Source organism: Artemia sp. Qi Xiang Cuo, chromosome 1 (assembly GCF_049724085.1).
Source record: "Artemia sp. Qi Xiang Cuo chromosome 1, ASM4972408v1, whole genome shotgun sequence".
Taxonomy (NCBI): domain Eukaryota; kingdom Metazoa; phylum Arthropoda; class Branchiopoda; order Anostraca; family Artemiidae; genus Artemia; species Artemia sp. Qi Xiang Cuo.
The window spans coordinates 36,234,984-36,261,440 of record NC_142794.1 but is presented as its reverse complement, the minus strand read 5'-3'; the positions used below and the strand labels follow the sequence as shown (position 1 = coordinate 36,261,440).

At 34.2% G+C, this 26,457-nt stretch overlaps 1 protein-coding gene across 1 annotated transcript in view; it reads right to left on the bottom strand.

Moving 5' to 3' along the window:
- Positions 1-16,065: 16,065 nt before the first annotated feature.
- The window catches only part of NetA (Netrin-A), a 136,311-nt gene continuing 125,919 nt past the window's right edge, over positions 16,066-26,457 (bottom strand). The window contains exon 5 of the mRNA XM_089090004.1: positions 16,066-25,818. Coding sequence (XP_088946130.1) covers positions 25,671-25,818 — 148 coding nt within the window. The 3' untranslated portion in view covers positions 16,066-25,670. The remainder of the gene's footprint in view (positions 25,819-26,457) is intronic.

Genomic DNA, 26,457 nt, shown 5'->3' with positions numbered 1-26,457 from the left:
GAAACAAGGCTGCAACTGGCAAATGGTCGGAAGTATCAGAAAGCAGTACTTCGTTCTTAATGGAGTGTAGTGATGAAAAAATATTTTCAATTAATGTTGCTGTCTGGTGTGAAATCCTTGTTGGTATGTTTATGCAAGGAGCTAATCCGTACGAGATTAGTAAAGACAAAAGATCAGAAGCCTGTCTAGATGACGTTTCCGCAAGGTCATGGTTAAAGTCGCCCATCAATACAACTTCCGATTTTTCAGCAAAAACGATTCCAAGAACGTCTTCTAATGTTTCCATAAATTGAGTTATAGACCCACTTGGAGAACGATATAATTTGCCTATTATTACCCTTTCCTTAGAGTTGATTGGGACTTCTATAAAAAGTGACTCAAATACCTTTTCATTATTTGTACATAAATCATGTCTTAGTACAGCCTGAAAATTATTTTGGATGTAAAATCCGAGTCCACCTTTTTGGGCCGTCTTGCGGTTAAGAAATATCGACATATACCCGGGAATATCCAAAAGTACCTGATTTTTCTCGCTCAAAAATGTTTCACAGAGACCGATAATTGCAGGGCATGAATTCCTACATAATAATTGAATATTATCAAACGAGGAATTTAGGCCCTGAACGTTGCACAACCGGGACTGCATCACCCCACCTAGCTCCGGAGTCTCAAAATCTCAGCTCCTCCACAAGCACACTATCAATAATATTCTCGAAATTTTCATAGAAATTCATATTTGGGGCTTTACCCACCGGATTATTTATAATTTCATTAAAATTAACTCTCCCATATTCATAATCATTTAATTTCCCGAGTGTTATGTTAGCGTTAATCTTTAACAGAGAAACACTCTCAACCATAATTACTTGCCGATGCAGGTGACAGAGAGCGATGCTGTAGTCGCGTGAACAACAGGGACGCAAATCTCTTAATCCGAATTAAAAAGGGTATGACAGGAACTTGATTATTTTGCTCTGAAACAAAAAAAAATAACAAGTAAAATAGCACAGGAAGGTGTAAATACTGAGGGTAAAGAAAGACAAACAAAAGAGGAAAATACAAAAAGACAAATAACACTAACGAACAGCACATTTTTTGAAGATATAATATATTAAGCGGAAGCGAGCACTCACTAATAATCATGCGTCAGAATCGAAATCAGAATTGGCCGAGGGGAAAACTAGGGTAAGTGGGTCGTAGCATGCGTCATCAACCTTGATCAAGTTAGAACTAGAAGTCTTTTTAGGTTCTAGCCATAACCTAGTCCCCTTCTCAACCACTTTGGTATGAGACACTTTATCGGAGGCAACTTTACAATTTCTTAATTTATAAGCCGTACTCAAAAGTTCTTTCCGACTTTTAGCCAGCTCGAATGGAAGGTCAATACTTCCGCTTTTCCCCGTATTTCTTAGATTACCAACACAAGCCATAATATTGTCCTTATGTCAAAGATTTAGAACAGATACAAGAATAGGGTCCGATGCCGGACGCGAGTTTTGTTTCCTGGAACTTTTAGCCTTTCTTCTAAGTCTGTAGATGGCCGTGAACTTAATATCCCTGTAGTTTCGTACCGACATTTCTGACATAAAATCATTAACGGTTTCTTCAGTATTTTCATTTTCCTTGTTAGGAAAACCTATGGATAAGAAGGTTTTTGCGTTTAACACAAAATTCAGTTCTTAAAACCTAGTTTTTAACTGCCTCAAGAGCAGATTTCAAGCCAGTGTTCTCTTGTTTCAACGCTGCATTCTCCGTACGAAGATTTTCCACCAGTTGCTTGAAGTTGTCCATACCCTCATCGAAATACTTTTTCGTGAGAGACATCGCTAATTATATTGTGTCGGTAATTAATATGCCGCTAAATATACAGTGCGCTCGCTTCTTTCCTCAACTCATCATAATGACACTGCAAAGAAACTTACGAGCGGGGGCCCCTTTCTTCATAAAATCCAAATATGAGGGGCCCCGGAATCAACAGTGCAATAATTGATATAAACTGGATTTCACAGTTGAGAACTATCACGATGTAAAAGTGATGTCTTGCCTTGACAAGCACTAGTTCAGTACTGATTCAGAGTTATTGGGGGGTGGATACCCATCCCCTCCACCCCTAATATTTTCCCGAAATGTATCTGATAGAAAATTTGAGATGGTCATTTGTTGTATTAGAAACTTCAAAAAGAGCTCCTTCGATTGGTAATTGAAATGGCTAGTGCTCTTTTTAATAGTCAAAAGTGATCAGAGGGCAACTCCAATCCCCCCTCCCCAAGAGGATGACACCCCTCATAGCCCTCAGGGGAAGGATTGTAAGTTTTGCCCTGGGGGCATATAAGGTATATATAGAAAGGACGATCAAATAAACCTTGGGGGTGGCTCATTGGATTAATAATTAGAAGCTCTAGTGCCCTTTTGAGATTCAAAGTGATCAGAGGGTGGATACCCACCCTCACATCTCGTATTTTCCCGAAATGTATCTGATAAAAATTTGTAGATGGCCATTTGTCGTCGAAGAAACTTCGAAAATAGCTCATTTGATTGGGAATTGACAGAGCCAGTGCCGTTTTTATTAGTAGAAAAGGATTGGAGGGTAACTAACCTCCCTCTTGCGCCTACCATTTCTCCAAACACATTCAATAAAATTTTGAGATAGGCATTTGCTTCAACGTAATTAAAAGGTCTGCAAATTATGTGTTTGAGAATTACATCCCTCCACAGCCCTCAGGGCAAGGGTTTTAAGTTATGCCCTGGGGGCATATAAGGTATTTGCAGAAAGGGTGATCGCGCAACTTTTGGAGGGGGCACATTTGATTAGTACTCAGAAGTTTTAGTGCTCTTTTTAAGATTCAGAGTGATCGGAGGGTGGATATCTCCCCCTTCTCAACACCTTGTGTTTTCCCTAAATGTGTCTGATTTTAATTTTGAGATACCCATTTGTTTCAAAAGAAACTTCGAAAACAGCTCATTTGATTGGAAATTGAAATGCCCAGTGCCCTTTTTGATAGTCGATAGTGATTGGAGGGCAACTAACCCACCTCCCATGCCCATGTTTTCTCCAAACACATCCAATAAAAATTTTGAGATTGCCATTCCGTTCAACGTAATTGAAAGGTCCGAAAATTATGTCATTGAGGATGGCAACCCCCCTCCCCCAACCCTCAGGGCAATACTTGTAATTTATACCCTGGGGGCATATAAGGTATATATAGAAAGGGTGATCGTATAAAATATCAAAGGGGGCTCATTGGATTCGTAATCACAAGTTCTAGTGCCCATTTTAAGACTCAGAGTGATCGGATAGTGGATTACCCCCCACCACACCTCGTATTTTCCCGAAAATAGATCTAATATAAATTTTGAGATGATTATTTGTTGTCGTAAAAAAGTGTGAAAACAACTCATTCGATTGGAAATTGAAAGAGCCAGTGTCTTTTTTATTTGTGGAAAGTTATTGGAGGGCTACAAACCCCCTGCCCCCTCCCTCGCCAACCATTTCTTCAAACATATCGAATCAAAATTCTGAGATAGGTATTTTGTTCAACGCAATGATGTCTTCGAGGATGACAACCTCCCCCAGCCCTCAGGGCAAGGTAAATTATGCCTTGGGGGCCTATAAGGTATATAGAAAGGATGATTGTTTAAAATTTGGAGGCGACTTGTTGGATTGGTAATCAGAAGTTCTAATCCCTTTTTTAAGATTCAGAGTGATGTAAGGGTGGATAACCCCTACCCCTCAGAACCTTGTATTTTTCCGTAATGTTTCTGATAGGAATTTGGAGATGGCCATTTATTATCGTAGAAACTTCAAAAAAAGGCTCATTCGATTGGAAATTGAAAGGGCTACTGCCCTTTTTATCAGTAAAACAAAAGTGATTGGTGGGCAATAAGCCCCCCTCCCATGCCCATCAATTTCCAAAATACATATAATCAAAATTTTTATATATCCATTTTTTTGTGTAGTTTAAATGTATGGAAATAATGTCGTTTATAAACCGTATACCTTCTCAAGACCAGAACATAATTTGCACTTTACTGAAAAAAAAACTCTGGATTTTCAGTTTTGAATGCATATACTGATATATATTTCTTAAAAATTTAATAATTTTTAATTTATTAAAGTCAAAAAGTTAAAACATTTTAAATTTATTTTGTTTATTTAAATCATACAATAAATAACAGAGTCAAACTCAAAACGAGCAAAAATTAACATGAGTAGGGCTGACAACCCCCATGCCTTCTAAAGACCAGAACATAATTTCTACTTACTGAAAACAAAATATATTTAGAATATTTTCACTTTGTTTTTACTTGTTTAAATGTTTTTACTAGATATATGAAGGAGGAAGTCCTTCCCCTTGCACTCCAATTACAGTGCAAGTGTCTGGTGTCGTTTTTGAGAGTAACAAGAGATTTGAGGGAAAGCAGCCCTTCTCTCAAACCCATTCATTTTCCAAACACATCCAGTAAAATTTTGAGATGGCCAATTTTTTTAGCATAGTAGAATGGTTCAGCAACTATGTCTTTGAAGATATTAGGTATGTCGACCCCCCCATAATTATGCAATTTGTTCCATTATACATCAAAACTAAATATTGCTATAAAAATAAATCAAAAGGCATTGTTTTAAATGGTCGCCAATTAGACACCTCAGTAATATCCCGAGAACGACTGGGGGTATTAAGTTCAAAGTTCTGGAACTGCTACTAGTATTTCTATACTCGCTCAAAGTAGGAATAAATGACCAGTAAAGAGATGATGTTTTTGAGTCTTGGGGGTTTCTAAGTCATTTAAATTAAGAATAAGTGAGGGATAGAGATTATGTTCCATGAGGCTGAATTTCTTACTGTTAAACAAATTCCCACGAAATATCGAAATTCCAAATGCCAGGTGAGGTGGAAAAGGCCTGGTCCGGCTGCAAGTACATACAAGTGATGCTGGATACCGAGAAAATTGACCAGATGTATAACTTTATTTACCTGTGTAAGATTGTTAGTGAAGATGGTAGATTCAATGAAAATGAAAAAAGTAAAATTGTCAAGGTTTGGGGTGTTTTTTTGCAGTTGAAAAATGTTTGGGAAAATGGGAAGATACTGAAGTTTTTGCATTCAGATTTACATTTAGGATATTGGAAGCTGCGATAATGACAGATGTTAAGTGTAGCTGTGAAACGTGAGCGCTTCGAAAGGCCTAGGGACATATACTAGATGTCTTCCAGAGGAATTGTCGAAGGACAGTTTTAGGTACTCGTTTGACAGACCGGTTGTCAAAAATATTTTCCTCTCAACGTCAAAACTGTAATTATTTCAGTAAAAAACAACTAGGTAAAGAATGTAAACATCTGTAAACATCTACTGAAAACTTTGATACACATAGACATTATTCTATATACAAATGTGATATATATATATATATATATATATATATATATATATATATATATATATATATATATATATATATATATATTCTCCGTCAGTAGGCTGTTGAAATCTTAAGTTAGTTCTCATGGCAAAAGAATAAAATTTGGTAATCTCAATATCTATCCCACTATAACTATCAGTTCTGTCTGAATAGACAATGCTTGGAGGAAAATGAAATGTTCCAACTCGAAAAGTAGAATTTTCAAGATCCAGAGTATTGCCAAAGAGTTGAGACCAAACTGGTCTCAGTTCTGTACTTCCTTGTAAGTTTAAACTTACAAGGACTACTTACTCCAGGCTATGATTAATATCCTGTCGGTGGACAAAATGACTTTCTTTTTGTATAGTTTAAGAAATATATCTTCCAGTGAAGATATGTTGGGTGTCGCAACAAGAACGTTGGGACATTTTCGCCCAGTCATATGATTTAAAATTTCCTTGTTTGTAATTTTTATCACGGGATTATTCAGCTTCAGGCTTATCTTCGATCCATCATCTACAAAGACAATACAGTTTAAGTCGGAAAATGCTGATTTTATCTTCAAATTCAGCTGGTTTTGCAACCGTGACAGGCTGAACATTTGTGTTGGAATCGTTAATCCAATAACTAATAGAAAAAGGCCAAGGCTCAGGTTTTTTCACAGTTAAAAAAAGTCTGGAGGAATAGGAAGATAAGTCTGCAAACCAAGATTAGACCGAAAAGCAGATGAAGATTTGCTAGATGTTTTCCAGAGAAATTGCTTAAGGATTGTTTTGGGTACCCGGTTGACTGACCGTATTTCAAACAATAGGCTATACGAAAAATGTGGTTCAATACCGCTCTCTAGGGCTATAATGAAAGAAAGGTTGAGGTGGCTAGGGCACGTTGTGCGGATGAAGGATGAAAGATTGACGAAGATTGTTCTTTTCGGCCAAACATCTAGGGCTAAACGGAAACCAGGTCGTCCCCGTCTGGGGTGGGAGGACGTCATAAAGAAAGATTTAAAGGAAATGGGAACTTCGTGGGCGGGTGCAAAAAGGGAGGCTTTGAATAGATTGGGGTGGAGGAGGAGCGTGCTTAGCTGTGTTGGCCTCCGGCGGCTGGGTGCTGCGGTGAGTTGTTAGTACTAGTAGCAGTAGTAATAGAAAAAGGGATGATTTCTTTGCGTTCTAAAAAGATAACAGAATAAATTAGACCAAACCTGCGTGTCTTGATTTTGAAATCAGTGTCATTGGAGTAACACTACTAAAATCCAGAGGGAAACCCCCAACCCTCCGCCGCACTAAATATTCTGCTACCAACTTTTGATGTTAATGAATGTATGTGTCTGTACTTTCTTTAAGTTAATTTTGTATGCATATTGAATACATAGTGATGTACTTATGTTAGCTTTGTTTTATGTTTTGTTTATGTTCAATTTTTTTTAATGTGCAAATAAAACACCAGTGTACTCAAACTCACATTTACAGGAATGAAAAGATATGTCTTTGTAAAAATTGCTTCCAGGTTTTTTTGGAATATATATGAATAGTGGAGGTATGGTTTAAAAGAGCGTGGATTGAACCAGACGCTCTAAATAAACATAACTATTATAGATAGATAATCAATTTCAGTGGCATCTAATCTTGGTTAAAATAAAAATCTCAGTTTTGTTTACGGAACCCTTTAAAAGTCACATTAGAAAAACTGTTTTGGGTGGATCACTTTTTTTCGTAATTTGAAAATTTCCATACAATGCCATTAGAATAATATCAATACGTTTTTATCAAATTATCAGCATGTATGCTTTCGTTCATGTTCTATAATCCTGATCCCGAACGTGGGTCACAGGGATTAACATAAAATATGCATAGAGGGCAACCCGAAAATAGAAAGCAAGTTAATGCCTTTAAGCTTACTTCAGGTCAATAAGTGGGCAATTTTGAATAATAAAATTTAAATATCGCGAAGAGGGCATCAGGATTTTAGAATCGTCTAAATTGGGCTTGGCCCAAAATTGAATGGGAACGACTGTTCTAGAAACAGATATTTTTTGTTTTGATCCTTATAATAGAGTGGTCTTTTTTGAACCGTTTTTTTTTTACCTCTGACCTCTCAGTTTTAGAGAGCCAAGAAAATCCAAACGGAGTACCCTGGAAGACTCTTGGAAGCGGTCTTCAAGATTTCTCTCGATTATATTTAGAAACAAAATGTCGGGCAAGAAAGGCTTAAAAGATGAAATTTTGTTAATCGGTTGACCTTTTCACTTATTGAGAAAATATCTTTTGTCGGGCGCTGATCGCTTTAAAGAGTGAAGTCTGCTTCCTCCATCCACTTCGGTCCATGACGAGCGTAGTCTAATGTTAACCATCAGCAGGAACTTGAACAGCCTGTCTGATAAGCATTTATTCAACCGACTACAGTTTCAGTTCTAACCAGCTATAATAAGATGAAAGTTGGAGTTGGTCTTTTTCCTTGTTGATTAAGGGAAGGGACAGTAATTCCCCTATATTAGGTTTTCGACCATGCTGATTCCAATGGTGTGCTTTCCATATTGATCAGAAACCCTGTTCCAGGTGCTTCAGGCTTTTTTCTGACATTACCATAAGCCTTTTTCGTTCTAAACTTTTCTTTTAAGATGAAGAGAAAATATAGATAGCATTCTTGAGTCAGGGTCAGATGGCAATTTTTGTCACTAAATAAGTATGATGGCACTAGACCCTTGAGGTCCGATCCGGCCTGTTGATCTCCGTTTCGTGGCCCTTCAGGACAGAAAGTTATATGGGGGACATCTACCCCGTGCTTTAGCAGGCCCTTCTGTTTACCTCCCCTGGATGTCTCAGGTACCCATTTAGAGCTGGGTAGACTCTGGGTAAACTTATAGAGTCACGCCACTGACCCCCGTCCCAAACCAAATAATCGGCGACGCCAGATATGAACCTGTGCCCTTCGGACAAAGGATTCCTAACCTTCGCGTCAACCACTCAGCTAGGACGGCTTTGTAATTAGGCATTTTATTTTGTTCGTTACTAGATTCGTGGTTTGTTTATTACTAGATTCATCGTTTGTTCTTTACTAGATTCTTAATTTACTCTTTACTAGATTCATGGCTTGTTCTTTACTAGATTCGTGGTTCGTTCTTTACTAGATTCTCATTTGGTAGTTTTTTCAAAACGCGTTTTCTAACTTTTGGTTACAATGGGCTGTGGTTCGTTTTTAATAGGTTGTAGCTACAGCTGCAACCATGATTGCTGGTTTATTCCTTACTATATTCTTGGTTCTGTCTTTTTTAGATTCGTTGTCTGCTATCTCCTAGCTTCGTCTCTTTCTAGCAGCCATGATTACCTTGTTAAAAGATAAATATGTTGCATCGTCATGCAAATGATGATTTATTTTCATAGTTCAGTTACTATGGCCTAGAAATCGATTTTTATTATAAATTTTCATTCATCATGTTTTTAATGAAATAAAATTTAGAGATGGCCGACCCGAAAAAATAACCTTCTTGAAATGACGTAACATTTTGTCAATATCAATTTTCGCTGACTCATAGAATGTCTTCCAATTCAATGGTCGCGGATCTTTATTGAGTCTGAATATGATCCGATTTTCCTCAAGAATTAAATTGAGGTGAAATTCACCAGAATCAAAGATAACTGACAACTTATCATATTTGATTTCTTGCAGCTCCTCTTCACATTGTTTTAATGTTCTTGCCTCTATATCTCTGAAATAAATATACTTCCATAAGTAGTTGTTTTCCAATACATTATTCACATATTCTGAGGTACGACCCAAACTGCTAACAGACTTGACATCCAAAAATTTGGCAATATAATGAATCACCTCTGGAAGAAGATTCTCTATCAAGTAGTTGTTTTTCAATACATTATTCATATATTTTGAGGTACGACCCAAACTGCTAACAGACTTGACATCCAAAAATTTGGCAATATATTGAATCATCTTTGGAGGAAGATTTTTCATCAAGTCACAAGTTGGGTCACTTCTTTCTCTTGCTGGTTCAAGTTCAGAAATGTTTGCACCCGGTTCATCACGTAATCGGGTGGAAACACATTTAGCCATAACTGGTACTGACGGGCTCAAATTTTCACAGCTCAAGTTACAAGTTTTTCTTCTTTTTGGATTTACAACATTGTTATCTGGGTCACTTATTTCTTCAAAACGCTTTTTTCGTGACAGTTCAAGCTTAGAAATGTTTGCACCTGGTTCGTTACGTAATCGGGTGGGCATGCATTCAGCCTTGACTATTTTCTTAGGAAAGTCATTCAGCATGGTCTTAACGTCATTTTCTGACATGTTTGCTTTAACGCTGTTCATAATTAAATGATACTGACACTTTTGCAGTTCTTTCTTTTATTGACAGTATGACTTCATTGAATACTGACATCATTATAACTAGTGTCATAATGTAGTTTTTATTCTTACGTCATATATGGTTTTAAGCTTTAATTATGACGTTATACATCTTCTTGCACACAAAGATGCAGTTTTCTGTAAAAAAATTTATTTTATTTTAAACATGGTTTTGTGTTTATTACAAAAGCACGTGGATAAAGCAATTTTCTTTCAAATTGGCCCTTGAAAACTTTTTACAATATCCCAGTGCCCCATTAGAAGTGAAGAAGGAAAGAATGAACAGGAGGTGTATTTTGTAAGAACTATATTGAATTTTGTAAATATTATTTTTTATTTTATAAAAATTATCCTGTTATGTAAGAACTGTTTTGTGTTTATAAGAATTATTTTGTGTTTTGTTGGAAATGTTTTGAATTTTTTAAGAGCCATTACGTATTTTGTAAGAATTTTATTGAACTTTGTAAGACCTATTTTGTATTTTGTAAGGATTAGTTTGGTTTTGTTTATTGAATTTTGTAAGAACTATTTGTATTTCTAAGAATCATTTTTGTTTTGTAAGAACTATATAGAATTTTGCAAGAATTATTTCTGTTTTATAAGAACTATATCAAATTTTAAAAGAATTATTTATATCTTATACAAAATTATCTTATATTTATTATACACAAAACTATTTTGTATATTGTGAGAATTATTTGTTTGGTAAGAATTATTCTGTTTTGTAAAGAGCTAGTTTCGATTTTCGAAGAAGTTTTTTACATTTTATAGTAATATTTGGATTTGTAGTAAATATTTTGTGTTTGTCTTGCCTCAAAGAAATGGGACTTCCATCAATATAGCTTTTAAAGTAGTGGTTAATATGGTTTTTCACTGTGTTTTGCATCATCATTACATAATATAAGAAGAAAAACAAGATTAATGATCAATCAGGAATACTTAGTATTGACTCCAAAAAATGAATCTTCTCCCTGAATAGCTCATAAAGTAGTGCCTAATATGACTTTTCACTGTGTTTTGCAACAAAATTGATTTAGATCAATGGTCTTAGAATGTAAATTTTCACACATTATTATGACGTCTTATTATGACACCACACACTGAATAGTATATTTAAATTATAAGTTGCCAAGGTACAGTGGTGTGGGCTCTCCTACGGCACTGAAGGATCCGAGTTCAACGCACTGTTTGGCAACGATCGATCTTAATATTAATTTTTTGATTTCCAAGCCAATATATTTCCCTTGCTTTTCAAGCCAAGGGACAAAAGTTTCCTATATAAGGGTTTTGAAAAAGGAAGTTCTAATGGTGTACTTTATGTTTTGATCTGACTCTTTTTTTAGGAGTTATAGGTTATTGTATTTCTTAACATTGGACGTGATCGTCTCTTTCTAGGTTGATAGCCACCGTGCAATAAATATTTTTGCAGTTTACATACTAGCTTTAGCAAACCTGAACTTACAACTAAAATAAAGTTAAATTATCCTGTCGAGATATTAAAGTATATAATTATTACATTCACTTATTACAACATATATAGCTATAACCAATATACGATTATAATGTCATTCATCAAGCTTGTACATGAAAATTCAGTTTTTTTGTCAAAATTGATTTTATATAAAAAATATTTGATTTTTAATAACAAAAGAAACTAGATGTAGCAATGTCCTTTCAAATGAACCATTATCCAGCTTTATATGATTTTCCAGTGCCCTGCTAGCTGGGGAAGAAAAAAAACAGAAAGAAAAAAAGATTCCGTATGTGGAGAATATCGTGATTACAGCTAATTTTCTTGATTTTTAAGCCAATATATTTTCCTTGTGATTAAATTCAAGGGACTTTATGTTTGCTATATAGAGGTTTTGGACAAGGCGGTTCTAATAATGTACTTCTTGTTTTGATCTGTATCTGTTTTCAGGAGTTATGGGTTACTTTAGTTTTTACTATGGGGCATGATCGTCTCTTACTAGGTTGCTAGCTACCGCTGCAACCCGGATTTTAATATAAAACCTCCTAAAAATGGTGTCAAATCAAAACCAAAGTAAATGAAGTTGTTAATAAATAACTGGTTGGCCGAGTTGTTAAGGCGTCAGACCAAGGATCTGGTCTCAAATGGGATCGTGGGTTTAAACCCTACACTTGACAAGTTTTTATTAAGCGTACTATTCTGGCAAAGAAAATTTCTAAGCCGACAAGTTGAATCTAGTAGTAAAGATATTCTATGACTGAATATGTAAAAAATTACAAACAAGAAAAATCCTATGGATTTTTTCTTATTTAGATTACCACGAACTGTTTGATAAATACCAAAGATCCTGTTTGCTTTTCCCTGTTGCTTCCGTTACTATGGGATTGACTTCGTTCCTTAATGTACTACAGCATGAAAAGACATCAAAAATGCAATTTTTGGTGGAAAAATTTATTCTCTTTTATAAATAATTTATTTTAGCTACTAAAGATTTTTAACCCAATTACTTTCCTTTAAAATGAGCTATTGAACAACTCTCTACGATGTTCCAGTGCCAAGCTATCTGTGGAAAAGAAGCAAAAAAGAAAAATATGCCTGTTGTGGAGAATAACGTGGTTAAAGTCAATTTTCTTGATTTTCAAGCCAATATATTTCCCTTACTGTTCAATCCAAATGACAGAAAGTTTCCTATACAGGGGTTTCGGACATGACGGTTATAATGGTGTACTTTTTGTTTTGAACTGACTCCTTTTTTAAGAGCTATGGTTTTTTTTATTTCTTAACATTGGACGTGATCGTCTCTTACTAGGTTGCTAGCTACCGCTGCAACCCGGATTTCCCCTTTTTTCGAAAATAAGGCAAATTTTCTCAGGCAAACTTTTAATTGGTAAAATTAAACTTGATGAAACTTATATATTTAAAATCAGCATAAACATTGAATTATTTTGATGTATCTATTGGTACCAAAACACCATTTTTTAAGGTTTCGGTTGCTATTGAGACGAGTTGCTCTTACTATACAGTTCGTTACCACGAACTGTTTGATATATCCAATAAAGCTTACATGTCGATCCCTTATGTAATTACATATTTATAATCAGCATAAAAATCTGATTCTCTTGATGTATCTATTGGTATCAAAATTCCGTTTTTTAGAGTTTTGGTTACTATTGAGACGGGTCGCTCTTACTATACAATTTGCTACCACGAACTGTTTGATAAAATAAAAAAAAATTCATTTTTTACGTCAAGTAACTCATTACGTTATATGTAGTTATTCTTGTCAAAAGATAAACGTGTATAAATATTCCATTCACTTATTACGCCAAATATGGATATACGAGAAAAATTAATCACTTTATATCTTTTCAACAATTTGTAAACTGTAACCTTATCAATGTGATTATAATAACTTTATATTCGTTCTTTATTATAATTTTTTTTTTATTGGAATAGTAAGAGACAACCTGGCTACCACCTACGATTATGACATCATTGATCAATCTTTACACGAAATCATGATCTTATTTTAGTTACTATAAGCTGCAAGTTTGTTCTTTACTGTAATGTGCAAAAATCAAATATCTTTAATAAGACTGCAGTATGAAAAGACATCAAAAATGCAGTTTTAGTGGTAAAACTTGTTCTCTTTTAGAAATAATTTATTTTAATTACAAAGGGTTTTTAACCCCATTAATTTCCTTTAAAATGAGCCATTGAACAGCTCTCTACGATGTTCCAGTGCCAAACTATCTGTGGAGAAAAAAAAGGGAAAAAAAAGATGCCGTTTACGCAGAATGCTGTAGTAGCTGCCACTTTTCTTAATTTACAAGCAAATATATTTCCCTTGCTGTTAAAGCCAAATGACAGAAAGTTTTCTTTATAGGGGTTTAAGACAAGACGGTTCTAATAGTGTATTTTTTTTTATCTGACTCATTTTTTAGGAGTTATCTTTTAATATAACTTCAGTTACTATGGACTAAAGTTCGTTCTTTAATGTAAGTAATCCAACCTGGATTGACAACCCAGATTATGTAAATCCTGATTACAAACAGGAAAAAGCCTACGGCTTTTTCTTCTTTGGAGTAGTAAGAGGTGACTCTCAAAGAATCAGGCAGCTAACCAAGTCCAATGTATACAATGGTTTGTTCTTTTAAAAATCGTCATTTAATATAGCTTTACCACGAACTGTTTGATTGCTTCAAAAATCAAATATCTTTAAAAAGACATAAACAAGAAAAGACATAAAAAATGCAGTTTTTAGTTGAAAAGTTTATTCCGTTTTACAAATAATTTTTTTTAGTTACAAAAGGTTTTTAACCCCATTAATTTCCTTTAAAATGAGCCATTGAACCACTCTCTACGATGTTCCAGTGCCAAGCTATCTGTGGAAAAGAAAAAAAGAGAAAAAAAGATGCCGTTTAGGCAGAATGCTGTAGTAGCTGCCACTTTTCTTGATTTTCAAGGCAATATATTTCCCTTGCTGTTCAAGCCAAGGGACAGAAACTTTCCTATACAAGTATTTCGGACAAGGCGGTTCTAATGGTGTACTTTTTGTTTTGATCTGACTCTTTTTTTTTAGGAATTATGGGTTTTTATATTTCTTAACATTGGATGTGATCGTCTCTTACTAGGTTGCTAGCTACCGCTGCAACCCGGATTGCTAGCTACCGCTGCAACCCGGATGCTAGCTACTGCTGCAACCCGGATAATTATATAAAAAAACCTAATTGACAAATACCATTTATGATGAACTATATCGGTCCTTTATGTACAGGGGTTTCGGACATGGTGGTTCTAATGGTGTATTAAAAGTTCTAGTGTTCTTTTTAAGTGACCAAGAAATGGAGGAAAACTAGACCGCCCCCACGCTCATTTTTTCCCGAAGTTACCCAATCAAAGTTTTGAGATAGCCATTTTGTTCAGCATGGTTGAAAAATATAAAAACTATGTCTTTGAGGATGACTTAATCCCTCACGTCCCTGGGGGAAGGGCTGCAAGTTATGAACTTTGCCCAATATTTACATATAGTATTGGTTATTGGGAAGTATATAGACGTTTTCAGAAGGGATTTTTTCTGGTAGTGGGGGCGGGAATTGGGAGTTACGTTGGATGATCTTTCCATAGAGGAAGTGTTCATGGGGGAAGAGATATTACTATGAACGGGGCACCGGATTTCCCAGCATTATTGAAAAAAAAAATCAGAAATTAAATAAAAAATAACAACTTTTCAACAGAAAAACTTTTCAACTGAAAACTTTTCAACATCAAAACTTAAAACGAACAGAAATTATTCCGTATATGATTGGATTCACCCCCTAATCGATACCTTGCTCTTTACGCTAAAGTTTTTTTTAGTACTTTCATAAGAGATATTTATTCTAATTAACGGCCTTTGTGATTAAGGGGTCATTCTTAAAGAATTGGAAAAAAATCGAACTTTAGCGTAAAGAGCTAGGTATTGACTAGGGGGGTGAATCCCCCTAATATACATAATAAAAATATATGAATATAGAAGTTCGTTACGTAAGTTAATTCGTAAGTTACGTATATGTATTACAAATAAAAACGTTCGTAAATAAAATTAAACAACTTTCGAGAAAGCCATTTAGCCAAAAAAAGAAAAATTAATACGTAAATTTCGTTTTTACTATTCATGTACGGTGAGCCAAAATAAAAGCTGCATTAATTTAAAAACGTTCAGAAATTAAATTTAAAAAAACAAGTTTTTTTTAACTGAAAGTAAGGAGCGACAATAAAACGAACAGAAATTATTCCGCATATGAAAGGGGCTTTTCCCTCCTCGACGCCTCGCTCTTTACGCTAAAGTTTGACTCTTTCTCACAACTCTTTTTCTTAAAACAATACAAGACTTTAGCGTAAAGAACAAGGCGTTGAGGAGGGGACATCCCCTTTCATATACGGAATAACTTCTGTTCGTCTTGAGTTTTAATGTCGCTCCTTACTTTCAGTTTAAAAAAAATTGTTTTTTTATTTAAATTTGTAGACAAGTTCGAAGCGTCACTACAGACTCGCTTTAGAATCTTTATCACAGCTTAAAATTTTCCGTTTTATTGACAGAAATAACTGGATTCCCAGAGTTCATATTACGGTTGAGATGTTCTTCATTTCGAGTAATACTAGGTGAGACCAAGATGTTACCTTATAAAACAATCCATTATTTTATATGCTGTATAATGCCTTTAAAGTTATTATTTTTATGAAAATTTACCTTCTTCTCAAGATCGTCCCACCTTCTAAAGAAATTTCCCTGAACCGATTTGAGTTTACAGTACAAATGTAAAAAAAACATTATATTCATAATATGTTACATGATCACATCAAATTACGAAGAACGGAAACAAATAAAAAGTTAAATATAAGCTCGATATGCCTAAAAGTCAGAAATATGGCAACATTTAATTCTACAACATATATTGAAAAAAGAGTACACTTTCAATGCACACATACAGACTCAAACTGTTAAAACTAATCTATATTATTGAACAAGTGATTAATTATTGCTCAAGCAATAATGCATGACACATAATCATAGAGTCATATAGAATAGCATTTAAATATATTACTAGCTTTAATACCAAACCAGCTGATTTCTCAATAGAAAAAAAAAACATTTTCCGAACCTCAAAGTGGTCTAGTGCACAATTGTTTTATGGGTAAATTTAATTCTAACTTTTTTTAAAGTTAAATTTATGAAAAAATTATTTATTTTGAACATTTTTTTACTTCATCTTTTCGACTGCAGAAGAACTTTGATGACACATGTTACTGTGAAGTGTCCATCATTTCAGACAATCTTTGTATTATTAGCCTTCCGTCCCGCTGAAGTTGAAATAAATATTGAATTGTTGAATACGGGAACTACTGTCCATTCAGAATATTTGTGAGCCATGACAAAAACTATGAGTTTTATTTAGTGAAATGGCAACCCTGAACCCAATAACAAGAGCCAGTGCAGCAATCTAGCGCTTTGATTACAACAGTCACTGCAAAAAAAGAAATAAAGGGAAAGACAAAAGATTAAATGCGGTTAGGGAGGGCAAGGGGGACAAAAAAATGTCTTAGGTTCCTCGCACAAAGAAAATTTGGAGGCAATGCATTGATAATTTTTGTTACTTGAATGTAAAGAAAAAAATATTAATATTGTTTCATTGAAAAATTGAAGACCAAAAGTGCCTGTAGATTGCGTTTCTCTTAACACTTTGAATCAAAGAGTCATTTTTGTTTTTATTAAGAAGAAAAGAGGGATCTGTACAAAACGCCATACGTTTCTCCTATCCATTATGACCAGGCAGTAAAAAGAGCACCAGCCCCTCTTGATTATTTTCTACTTTTCTACTAAATAGGCAAAGTGCATTATCACTTCTCCGCTGAGTTTTGACAATTTGTTGACAATATTTGTTCCTGATATTTATTTCAACAGATATATTAACTTAGAGTACAAAACCGATATAGGATATACCGTCTTGTTGTTGCACAACAAATTCTATGGTTATAGTTAATCAATTGAAATTAACTATACGGAATATTTGAAAGATTTTAAATTGGATTAGGAGAAAAAGGATTAGGAGGATTAAAAAGAGCACCAGCCCCTCTTGATTATTTTCTACTTGTATACTAAATAGACAAAGTGCATTATGACTTCTCCGCTGAGTTTTGACCATTTGTTGACAATATTTGTTCCTGATATTTATTTCAACAGATATATTAACTTAGAGTACAAAACCGATATAGGATATACCGTCTTGTTGTTGCACAACAAATTCTATGGTTATAGTTAATCAATTGAAATTAACTATACGGAATATTTGAAAGATTTTAAATTGGATTAGGAGAAAAAGGATTAGGAGGATTAAAAAGAGCACCAGCCCCTCTTGATTATTTTCTACTTGTATACTAAATAGACAAAGTGCATTATGACTTCTCCGCTGAGTTTTGACAATTTGTTGACAATATTTGTTCCTGATATTTATTTCAACAGATATATTAACTTAGAGTACAAAACCGATATAGGATACACTGTCTTGTTGTTGCACAACAAATTCTATGGTTATAGTTAATCAATTGAAATTAACTATACGGAATATTTGAAAGATTTTAAATTGGATTAGGAGAAAAAGGATTAGGAGGATTAAAAAGAGCACCAGCCCCTCTTGATTATTTTCTACTTGTATACTATATAGACAAAGTGCATTATGACTTCTCCGCTGAGTTTTGACAATTTGTTGACAATATTTGTTCCTGATATTTATTTCAACAGATATATTAACTTAGAGTACAAAACCGATATAGGATATACCGTCTTCAAAGGCATTATGTTGCACAACAAATTCTATGGCTATAGGTAATCAATTGAAATTAACTATACGGAATATTTGAAAGATTTTAAATTGGATTAGGAGAAAAAGGATTAGGAGGATTAAAAAGAGCACCAGCCCCTCTTGATTATTTTCTACTTGTATACTAAATAGACAAAGTGCATTATGACTTCTCCGCTGAGTTTTGACAATTTGTTGACAATATTTGTTCCTGATATTTATTTCAACAGATATATTAACTTAGAGTACAAAACCGATATAGGATATACCGTCTTCAAAGGCATTATGTTGCACAACAAATTCTATGGTTATAGTTAATCAATTGAAATTAACTATACGGAATATTTGAAAGATTTTAAATTGGATTAGGAGAAAAAGGATTAGGAGGATTAAAAAGAGCACCAGCCCCTCTTGATTATTTTCTACTTGTATACTAAATAGACAAAGTGCATTATGACTTCTCCGCTGAGTTTTGACAATTTGTTGACAATATTTGTTCCTGATATTTATTTCAACAGATATATTAACTTAGAGTACAAAACCGATATAGGATATACCGTCTTGTTGTTGCACAACAAATTCTATGGTTATAGTTAATCAATTGAAATTAACTATACGGAATATTTGAAAGATTTTAAATTGGATTAGGAGAAAAAGGATTAGGAGGATTAAAAAGAGCACCAGCCCCTCTTGATTATTTTCTACTTGTATACTAAATAGACAAAGTGCATTATGACTTCTCCGCTGAGTTTTGACAATTTGTTGACAATATTTGTTCCTGATATTTATTTCAACAGATATATTAACTTAGAGTACAAAACCGATATAGGATATACCGTCTTCAAAGGCATTATGTTGCACAACAAATTCTATGGCTATAGGTAATCAATTGAAATTAACTATACGGAATATTTGAAAGATTTTAAATTGGACTAGGAGAAAAAGGATTAGGAGGATTAAAAAGAGCACCAGCCCCTCTTGATTATTTTCTACTTGTATACTAAATAGACAAAGTGCATTATGACTTCTCCGCTGAGTTTTGACAATTTGTTGACAATATTTGTTCCTGATATTTATTTCAACAGATATATTAACTTAGAGTACAAAACCGATATAGGATATACCGTCTTCAAAGGCATTATGTTGCACAACAAATTCTATGGTTATAGTTAATCAATTGAAATTAACTATACGGAATATTTGAAAGATTTTAAATTGGATTAGGAGAAAAAGGATTAGGAGGATTAAAAAGAGCACCAGCCCCTCTTGATTATTTTCTACTTGTATACTAAATAGACAAAGTGCATTATGACTTCTCCGCTGAGTTTTGACAATTTGTTGACAATATTTGTTCCTGATATTTATTTCAACAGATATATTAACTTAGAGTACAAAACCGATATAGGATACACCGTCTTGTTGTTGCACAACAAATTCTATGGTTATAGTTAATCAATTGAAATTAACTATACGGAATATTTGAAAGATTTTAAATTGGATTAGGAGAAAAAGGATTAGGAGGATTAAAAAGAGCACCAGCCCCTCTTGATTATTTTCTACTTGTATACTAAATAGACAAAGTGCATTATGACTTCTCCGCTGAGTTTTGACAATTTGTTGACAATATTTGTTCCTGATATTTATTTCAACAGATATATTAACTTAGAGTACAAAACCGATATAGGATACACCGTCTTGTTGTTGCACAACAAATTCTATGGTTATAGTTAATCAATTGAAATTAACTATACGGAATATTTGAAAGATTTTAAATTGGATTAGGAGAAAAAGGATTAGGAGGATTAAAAAGAGCACCAGCCCCTCTTGATTATTTTCTACTTGTATACTAAATAGACAAAGTGCATTATGACTTCTCCGCTGAGTTTTGACAATTTGTTGACAATATTTGTTCCTGATATTTATTTCAACAGATATATTAACTTAGAGTACAAAACCGATATAGGATACACCGTCTTGTTGTTGCACAACAAATTCTATGGTTATAGTTAATCAATTGAAATTAACTATACGGAATATTTGAAAGATTTTAAATTGGATTAGGAGAAAAAGGATTAGGAGGATTAAAAAGAGCACCAGCCCCTCTTGATTATTTTCTACTTGTATACTAAATAGACAAAGTGCATTATGACTTCTCCGCTGAGTTTTGACAATTTGTTGACAATATTTGTTCCTGATATTTATTTCAACAGATATATTAACTTAGAGTACAAAACCGATATAGGATATACCGTCTTCAAAGGCATTATGTTGCACAACAAATTCTATGGCTATAGGTAATCAATTGAAATTAACTATACGGAATATTTGAAAGATTTTAAATTGGATTAGGAGAAACATACACTCAAAGGTGAATAATTTAGGGGCAAAAGGACTGCGATAGTACTTCTCAATTTTTTTAATTTGAAATTTAGTTGTGTTTGAGAGTTGAAAGTCCAAATGATCTTTGCATTGCGACAGGGAATAATAAGAATATACTTGCTAGCATTTCTTAAGATATTCTCCATGTCTTATTCAACCATAGAATTACCTTGAAAGACTTGCATAAAGAAAACTCAACAAGAATAACTTTCTCAGAAAAAGTTACTACTTTATATTCATTATTATTCTACGTAATATCTACATTCCTAGTAAAAATGACTTTATTTGGGTTTATTGGAGTTACCAGACAGTTTTTTTTAACAATGCAGCGACTAAATATGAAAGAATACATTAACTGGAGAATTAGTCAAAATTGATAGCGTGCTGCCACAAGGGATGCACATCTTCCTTTAATGTTCTACGTGATGGCCCCATGACACTTGGTATAGAAGGTGGTTGTCATCCTATAGAGTTTGGAAGGACAGGTGCAGGGGCGGATCCAGGATTTTTTTTAGGTGGGGGAAGGGGGGGAGAAATAGGTTGATCCGATAAACTTGCGTTAGGAACAAGTTTAATTAACGCAAACTTGAGTTCATTAAGTAAATTACACTACTTTAGACTACGCTGGGGGGGCCCTCGCCCCCCCCCCCCCCACTGGATCTGCCACTGGATAGATTGAGCAAATGTTTTGTTTTTGGCCCAAAAATGTTCCAAATAAGTCTTTTGACTCTATTAAACACTCAAGTTTTTGTTAGCATCCATTAATTAGGACCAGGCTCTCATTTGGACTTAAACTGAGTCAAATTTTATTTCAGATTAGGCTGCCGCTTCTCAGTTTTTCCCCAAAAATACTTCAAAAATAAAGTCTCTTTATGACCCGTTTACAATATTAATAATCTAAGCCTCATTATTTCTTTTATTTGAAGACCTAGTTGTCTGATGAATGACTGATTAATATAGGCATTCTTAATTTTCTTTTAATTTTTATTTTTGTCTTTGTAAGTATCTTGTGTATATTTGTATGTTCAATTGATTAGAATCCAGTAATTAATAAGTAAAATCTTCGCTCAAACACAAGCCTTTTTTCTGACCAGCTTCAACCCTTTGTTTATGGTATCACAACGCACAGGCTGATAAAGGTGTGTTAAAGTTAAAGTTTTAAGTCACATGCAGATAAAGATAAACTTCTGACGAAGTTGACCATAATAGAAAGCACGACATAAAAGATTAAAGAAACATGACAAAAAGCTCAACATAATAAAATAAAGCAGTATACAACTTAATGAGTTGCAGTGATATTTACTAATTGCTTACAAAGGAGGGGGAGGGCAATAAAAGGCTATGAGCTCATTATGGCAGTTTAATGGCTCATTAATAGCTCATTATGGCTTATTTATTGTATATCATCAACTACAAACATGATTGTGATGAGATTTTCAGTAGATTATTTACCAAATAGTACTAAAAGCTTCAGAGACTAATTCTAGACTTCTTTGTAGGGTAATTTTCACTAAGAATTCTTTACTCATATTTTTTTTCTAAAATCAAAGACATTTTCCTTGAAAAAAAAAGGAAGGATAGCTCCCTTGATAAGTCCATGAGCCCAGATATGAGTCTACGAGTCTATAATAAGTATATAAGTATATATATATATAATATTCTGTCGATCTGACTTAAGTATCTTACTTAACATCTTACTTAAGTCAGGGAAAAAAGGGGATAAGTTGTCAAAATATTGATGTCAAAATTCCCAAAGTTAACTAGAAATCTGAAACCACAAGTTAACCAGGATTTTAGTTAGCGTTGCGTCAAGCACTCCACTTATTTTTCATTTCAACTAAAGCATAAATGCAAACTGCTTTATAATTTAAGTTGACTGAAAAAAAACTCTCGGTGAAGTACTTTATACCACCACCACCCCCTATTCTTCTATTTGGAAATAAGGTAAAAAGGATATGTGAATTTTGTCTGAAAATTTTCTTTGGAAAGCTCGTTGATTTTATCAAAGTCCTAGAATTTTTGTTTTGATATTTAAGTGCTCATGATGTTTTATTGGAGCATTTTCCAAAAAAAAATAATTCAGTCAAAACGTTTTCTTTAAAGCCTACCAAAAATGGAATATTCTATAAGATATGTCACTTGAAATTTTGGCAGGGAGAATGTTTACCCCCTAAAGGTTGAAGAACTAAAGGAAACTTTTGACCTTGAAAATTTGTCTCAAAGTGTTGTATGATTCTGCTCATTCCAGTCCATCTTTGAAGTTGGCCTTGGTCAAATTTATACACCAATTTACTTTAACTTTTGAATTCCTGCAATATCTTATTTGGGTATCTACCCCATGTATTTTTTACGCAACACCAACATGTTTTTGTAGTAGAATCATAATAAGCACCCTTTTTAGAAGGACCGTCATTTTGAATTTTGGAGTTGGCCCTGTGTCGTGTAAATTGTGAAAATTCTTGTGACCATTTTCCCTATGCCATGCCAGACTAACATTTGAAAGATAGTTTTGCTTTGCAAATGCGTCGTTACTAAGATATTGACTAATCACACTTTACAGTGAAAACTCCAAATATCATAATCATTTACAAAAAATACATGAGATACGTCAATTTTTGAAGAGTTGAACTCAATAATCAAGAGTGGCAGAATCAACAAAATTTCCGTATTTATGTTAAGCCATTCCTCTGACAAACCAGATTCTTAAAGCAAGATTCAATGAAAGGTGACTAATGAATTGAAAGGACGTAGAAATACTGACAAGACAACCCTCAACCGAAATCTAATTCTCATGGATAAATGCAGCGATTTTACCAAGTCACATTCTAAGCTAGGTAAATTATGAATAAGATAAATAAAATGATAGGGTTAACAAAAATTGATGATAATGCTGACAGAATATCAAGCGTCATCATGATGAGGGCCGGTAATTCCAGCGGTTTATCCAGCTGTAAGTTACGGGTGATTCTACATTCGGTAGCAATTGATTGGGAAACAGTCTAGTGCAATCTGAACGCCTTTGGCCTTTTTGAACACCAAAAGTCAAACATGCCCTCTTTCTCAATATTAGATACTATATGTAAATAATGGGCGAATTTCATAACTTACAGATGTTTTGTCCAGAGTGTTGTGGGGGTTGACATCATCAGGGAAATAGTTTTTGGACATTTCAACTATACTGAACAAAATGACTATCTAAAATTCTAATTGGATCTGTTTGGAGAATAAAAGGGGATGGGTGGGGGGCCCGTTGCCCTCCAATCAAAGACATTATAGGTCAATCTGATTATGGTCTTTAAGTACAAAAGAATAAATTAACAAATCTACCAAAGAAAACAGCTATGTCAAGTTGATGGACTGATCGAGTCTAAATACAGCTCTTGATATGCACGAATATATTCGATAAGGATTACTGATAGTGTCACAGCATCACCTTCCATCAAGCCTGAGCTGAAAAATGTTTTAATGACCAAGTACTTTGCATCCAGTCTGTTGGCTGGGTGAATTCCCAACAACATTTAATCGGCAGTTCACTCCAGAGGAACGAAAGGTAAGGCATACACTTAAATTGGTTACTACCCAGCGACAAGTGGGTAGGCTATCTACATAGCCTACCCAAGTCCAGTAGGGCTAGCGAGATGATCTCCAATTTTGAGATTATTCATGTATTTTTAATATGTTGCAAACAAATTAAATCTTTTTTGTATTTTTATAGCTTTCCTCCTATCCGTATAGATTCCTCTCCCGAGATAAATTCATGTTTTTTGGCACTAAGAGGACCATTTCACAACAACAGCGGCAAAGCTATTTCCTGGAAAAGGCTTAGATTCTGCAGAAATCATGTTAGAAGTAGAGCCTCGAACGCTTTTTGGCGCACACTGAGGTTTTAAGTGACATAATCGATACACGTCACGATATTTTTAGCGTCTGTTCAAAGCAATATTTGCTGTCATGTCGATACCCCCTCTGAGCTGCAAATTGCAATCACACAGAAAAAAGTTTTAGCACACTGAAATGGGTTATGCCGATAACCTTGCATATTAGTTTTGTCTGGTTTTCTGTCGGACCAAAAATTTTAAAGAAAATGGCTTCCAAAAGTAAAAACAAATTCTGCTAAGATACCTGCCAAAATAACCAGGAGGCTATTCCTATCCCTTTTTCCCAGATAATGATTTGAAGTATTCCTTTCCAGATAAACATAAAATAGCGGCCTAAAAATATATTTACCATTTTTCATTCTTTCATTTTTTACCATCTCATTGCGTCACCTGATTTTTTGCACCTGAATCATTTTGCACTATCTGATTTTTACGTCTTCATTTCGGTGAGTTATCGCTTCACTTTTGTTTCAAATTGGAGTAAAAAAAATATGGTTCTCCGGTTGCCAAAACGCTTTTAAAACAAATAAAAGCTCCCTACTAATCTCCCTAGGTAATCAAACAAATGCTAAAAATTCAAATATTATTTCATTTTGAATAGCCTAACTGATAGCTTCAATAAACTCTTAGCTTCAATAAAGTTTTCGGGTTTTGAAGACTGTTCACTTAAACCTATACACAGGGACAGGTAGGGGAGAATGCTACCCTAGAAGGGTTTGAACCACTCTTCTCTCCCTGGGAAAAACATTGAAATGAAACTCTTTTCTTTGGCATTTAGGTTTCCTCTTTGTATAAAAGATTGCAGTACAATCTCCTAAAAAACGATTATAGAGACACCTATGTAAATACACATACAGGTTAAATAGGGGGGCCTTACGCAAGAATGGATCAAACGACCAAATGAGTCATTCTTTTAGGAATTAAAGAGAATATTTTGTAATTAAGACATACAAGCAGAAATTCATGTAGCGACGTCATTTAGTGATTTTCGTTTAACAAAGTTTACACCTATTTTGTAAGAACCTAGCCTTACACAGAAAACTATATTTCCCGTCAACAGGGGTGTAGCTCCAGAATTTTTATTGGAGGGGCAAGAGGGGTCTATATCCGGAGGGGTATGGCTATATAATAAATTTTCCTCCAAATTATTGGGGGAGCGGCAACGGCCCGCTTGTCCCCCCAAAACGACGCCACTGCCAATCAACAGATGCATGGTGACTGAATCAACACTACGTCAGAGTATTAACAGAGTTGTCAGTTATATAACTTCCAAACTGGGTCAGTCAAATATCAAAACTGTCAAAGAGTAAATGGACTAGCTTTTCATTCAAGTTTATAAATACTAAGAACTCATTTGCACTTCTTTGCTGCGCGTCGCTGAAAGCGCCGCATCCGCTGTGACCATTCATGTTTCCATTCTATAACTACTGAATGGGAATTTATCTCAACTCCAGTTCGGCTTGATTTGTTTAAATCACTTCCAAGAATTAAATATGACCTGGAAAATAAAACTAAATTAAATCGAAGCTATTAAATGAATTGATACTAATGATACAAAAGTTATTAAATGAAAGGAAGGTAGGTATTACAGCATGAACTACACAGGATGTGAAATTTCGAACTTACTCTGCTAATATGGTTAGTAATTAATAATTAGTTCTTGTTAATTAAACGAAACACACCCAAGAAGTGAAGTTAGGTTAATCCTAATGAAATATTATATAATAATATAATTTGGACTATATATTTACACACGAGGGAGTGGGGGTAAAGTATTTGGACAGCGCCTCTAACCTAACCTTACCCTCCCCCCTAATATACAAATATATAGCCCAAATTATACAAGTCTAATCCATTTTATCACCCACCACTTGTCTTTGTGGCTATGACACCAGTTTTCTGAGATATAACCTAAGTGTAATTCTTGAGTGTGTTTCGTTTAATTAACAAGTACCTTAGTTATTTAATCAGTTAGGTTATTAGAGTTGTAATTAGTAAGCGGTTAGATATTAAATAAAGTTAGAAATTCATACGTTGTTAAAAACGTTCTATGTACAAAAGATGTTTCCAATATTCCTAAGAAAAGAGGTAGAAGTGAAATCAAACATTTTGAAAGTAGAGTTTGAAGATAAGAGAT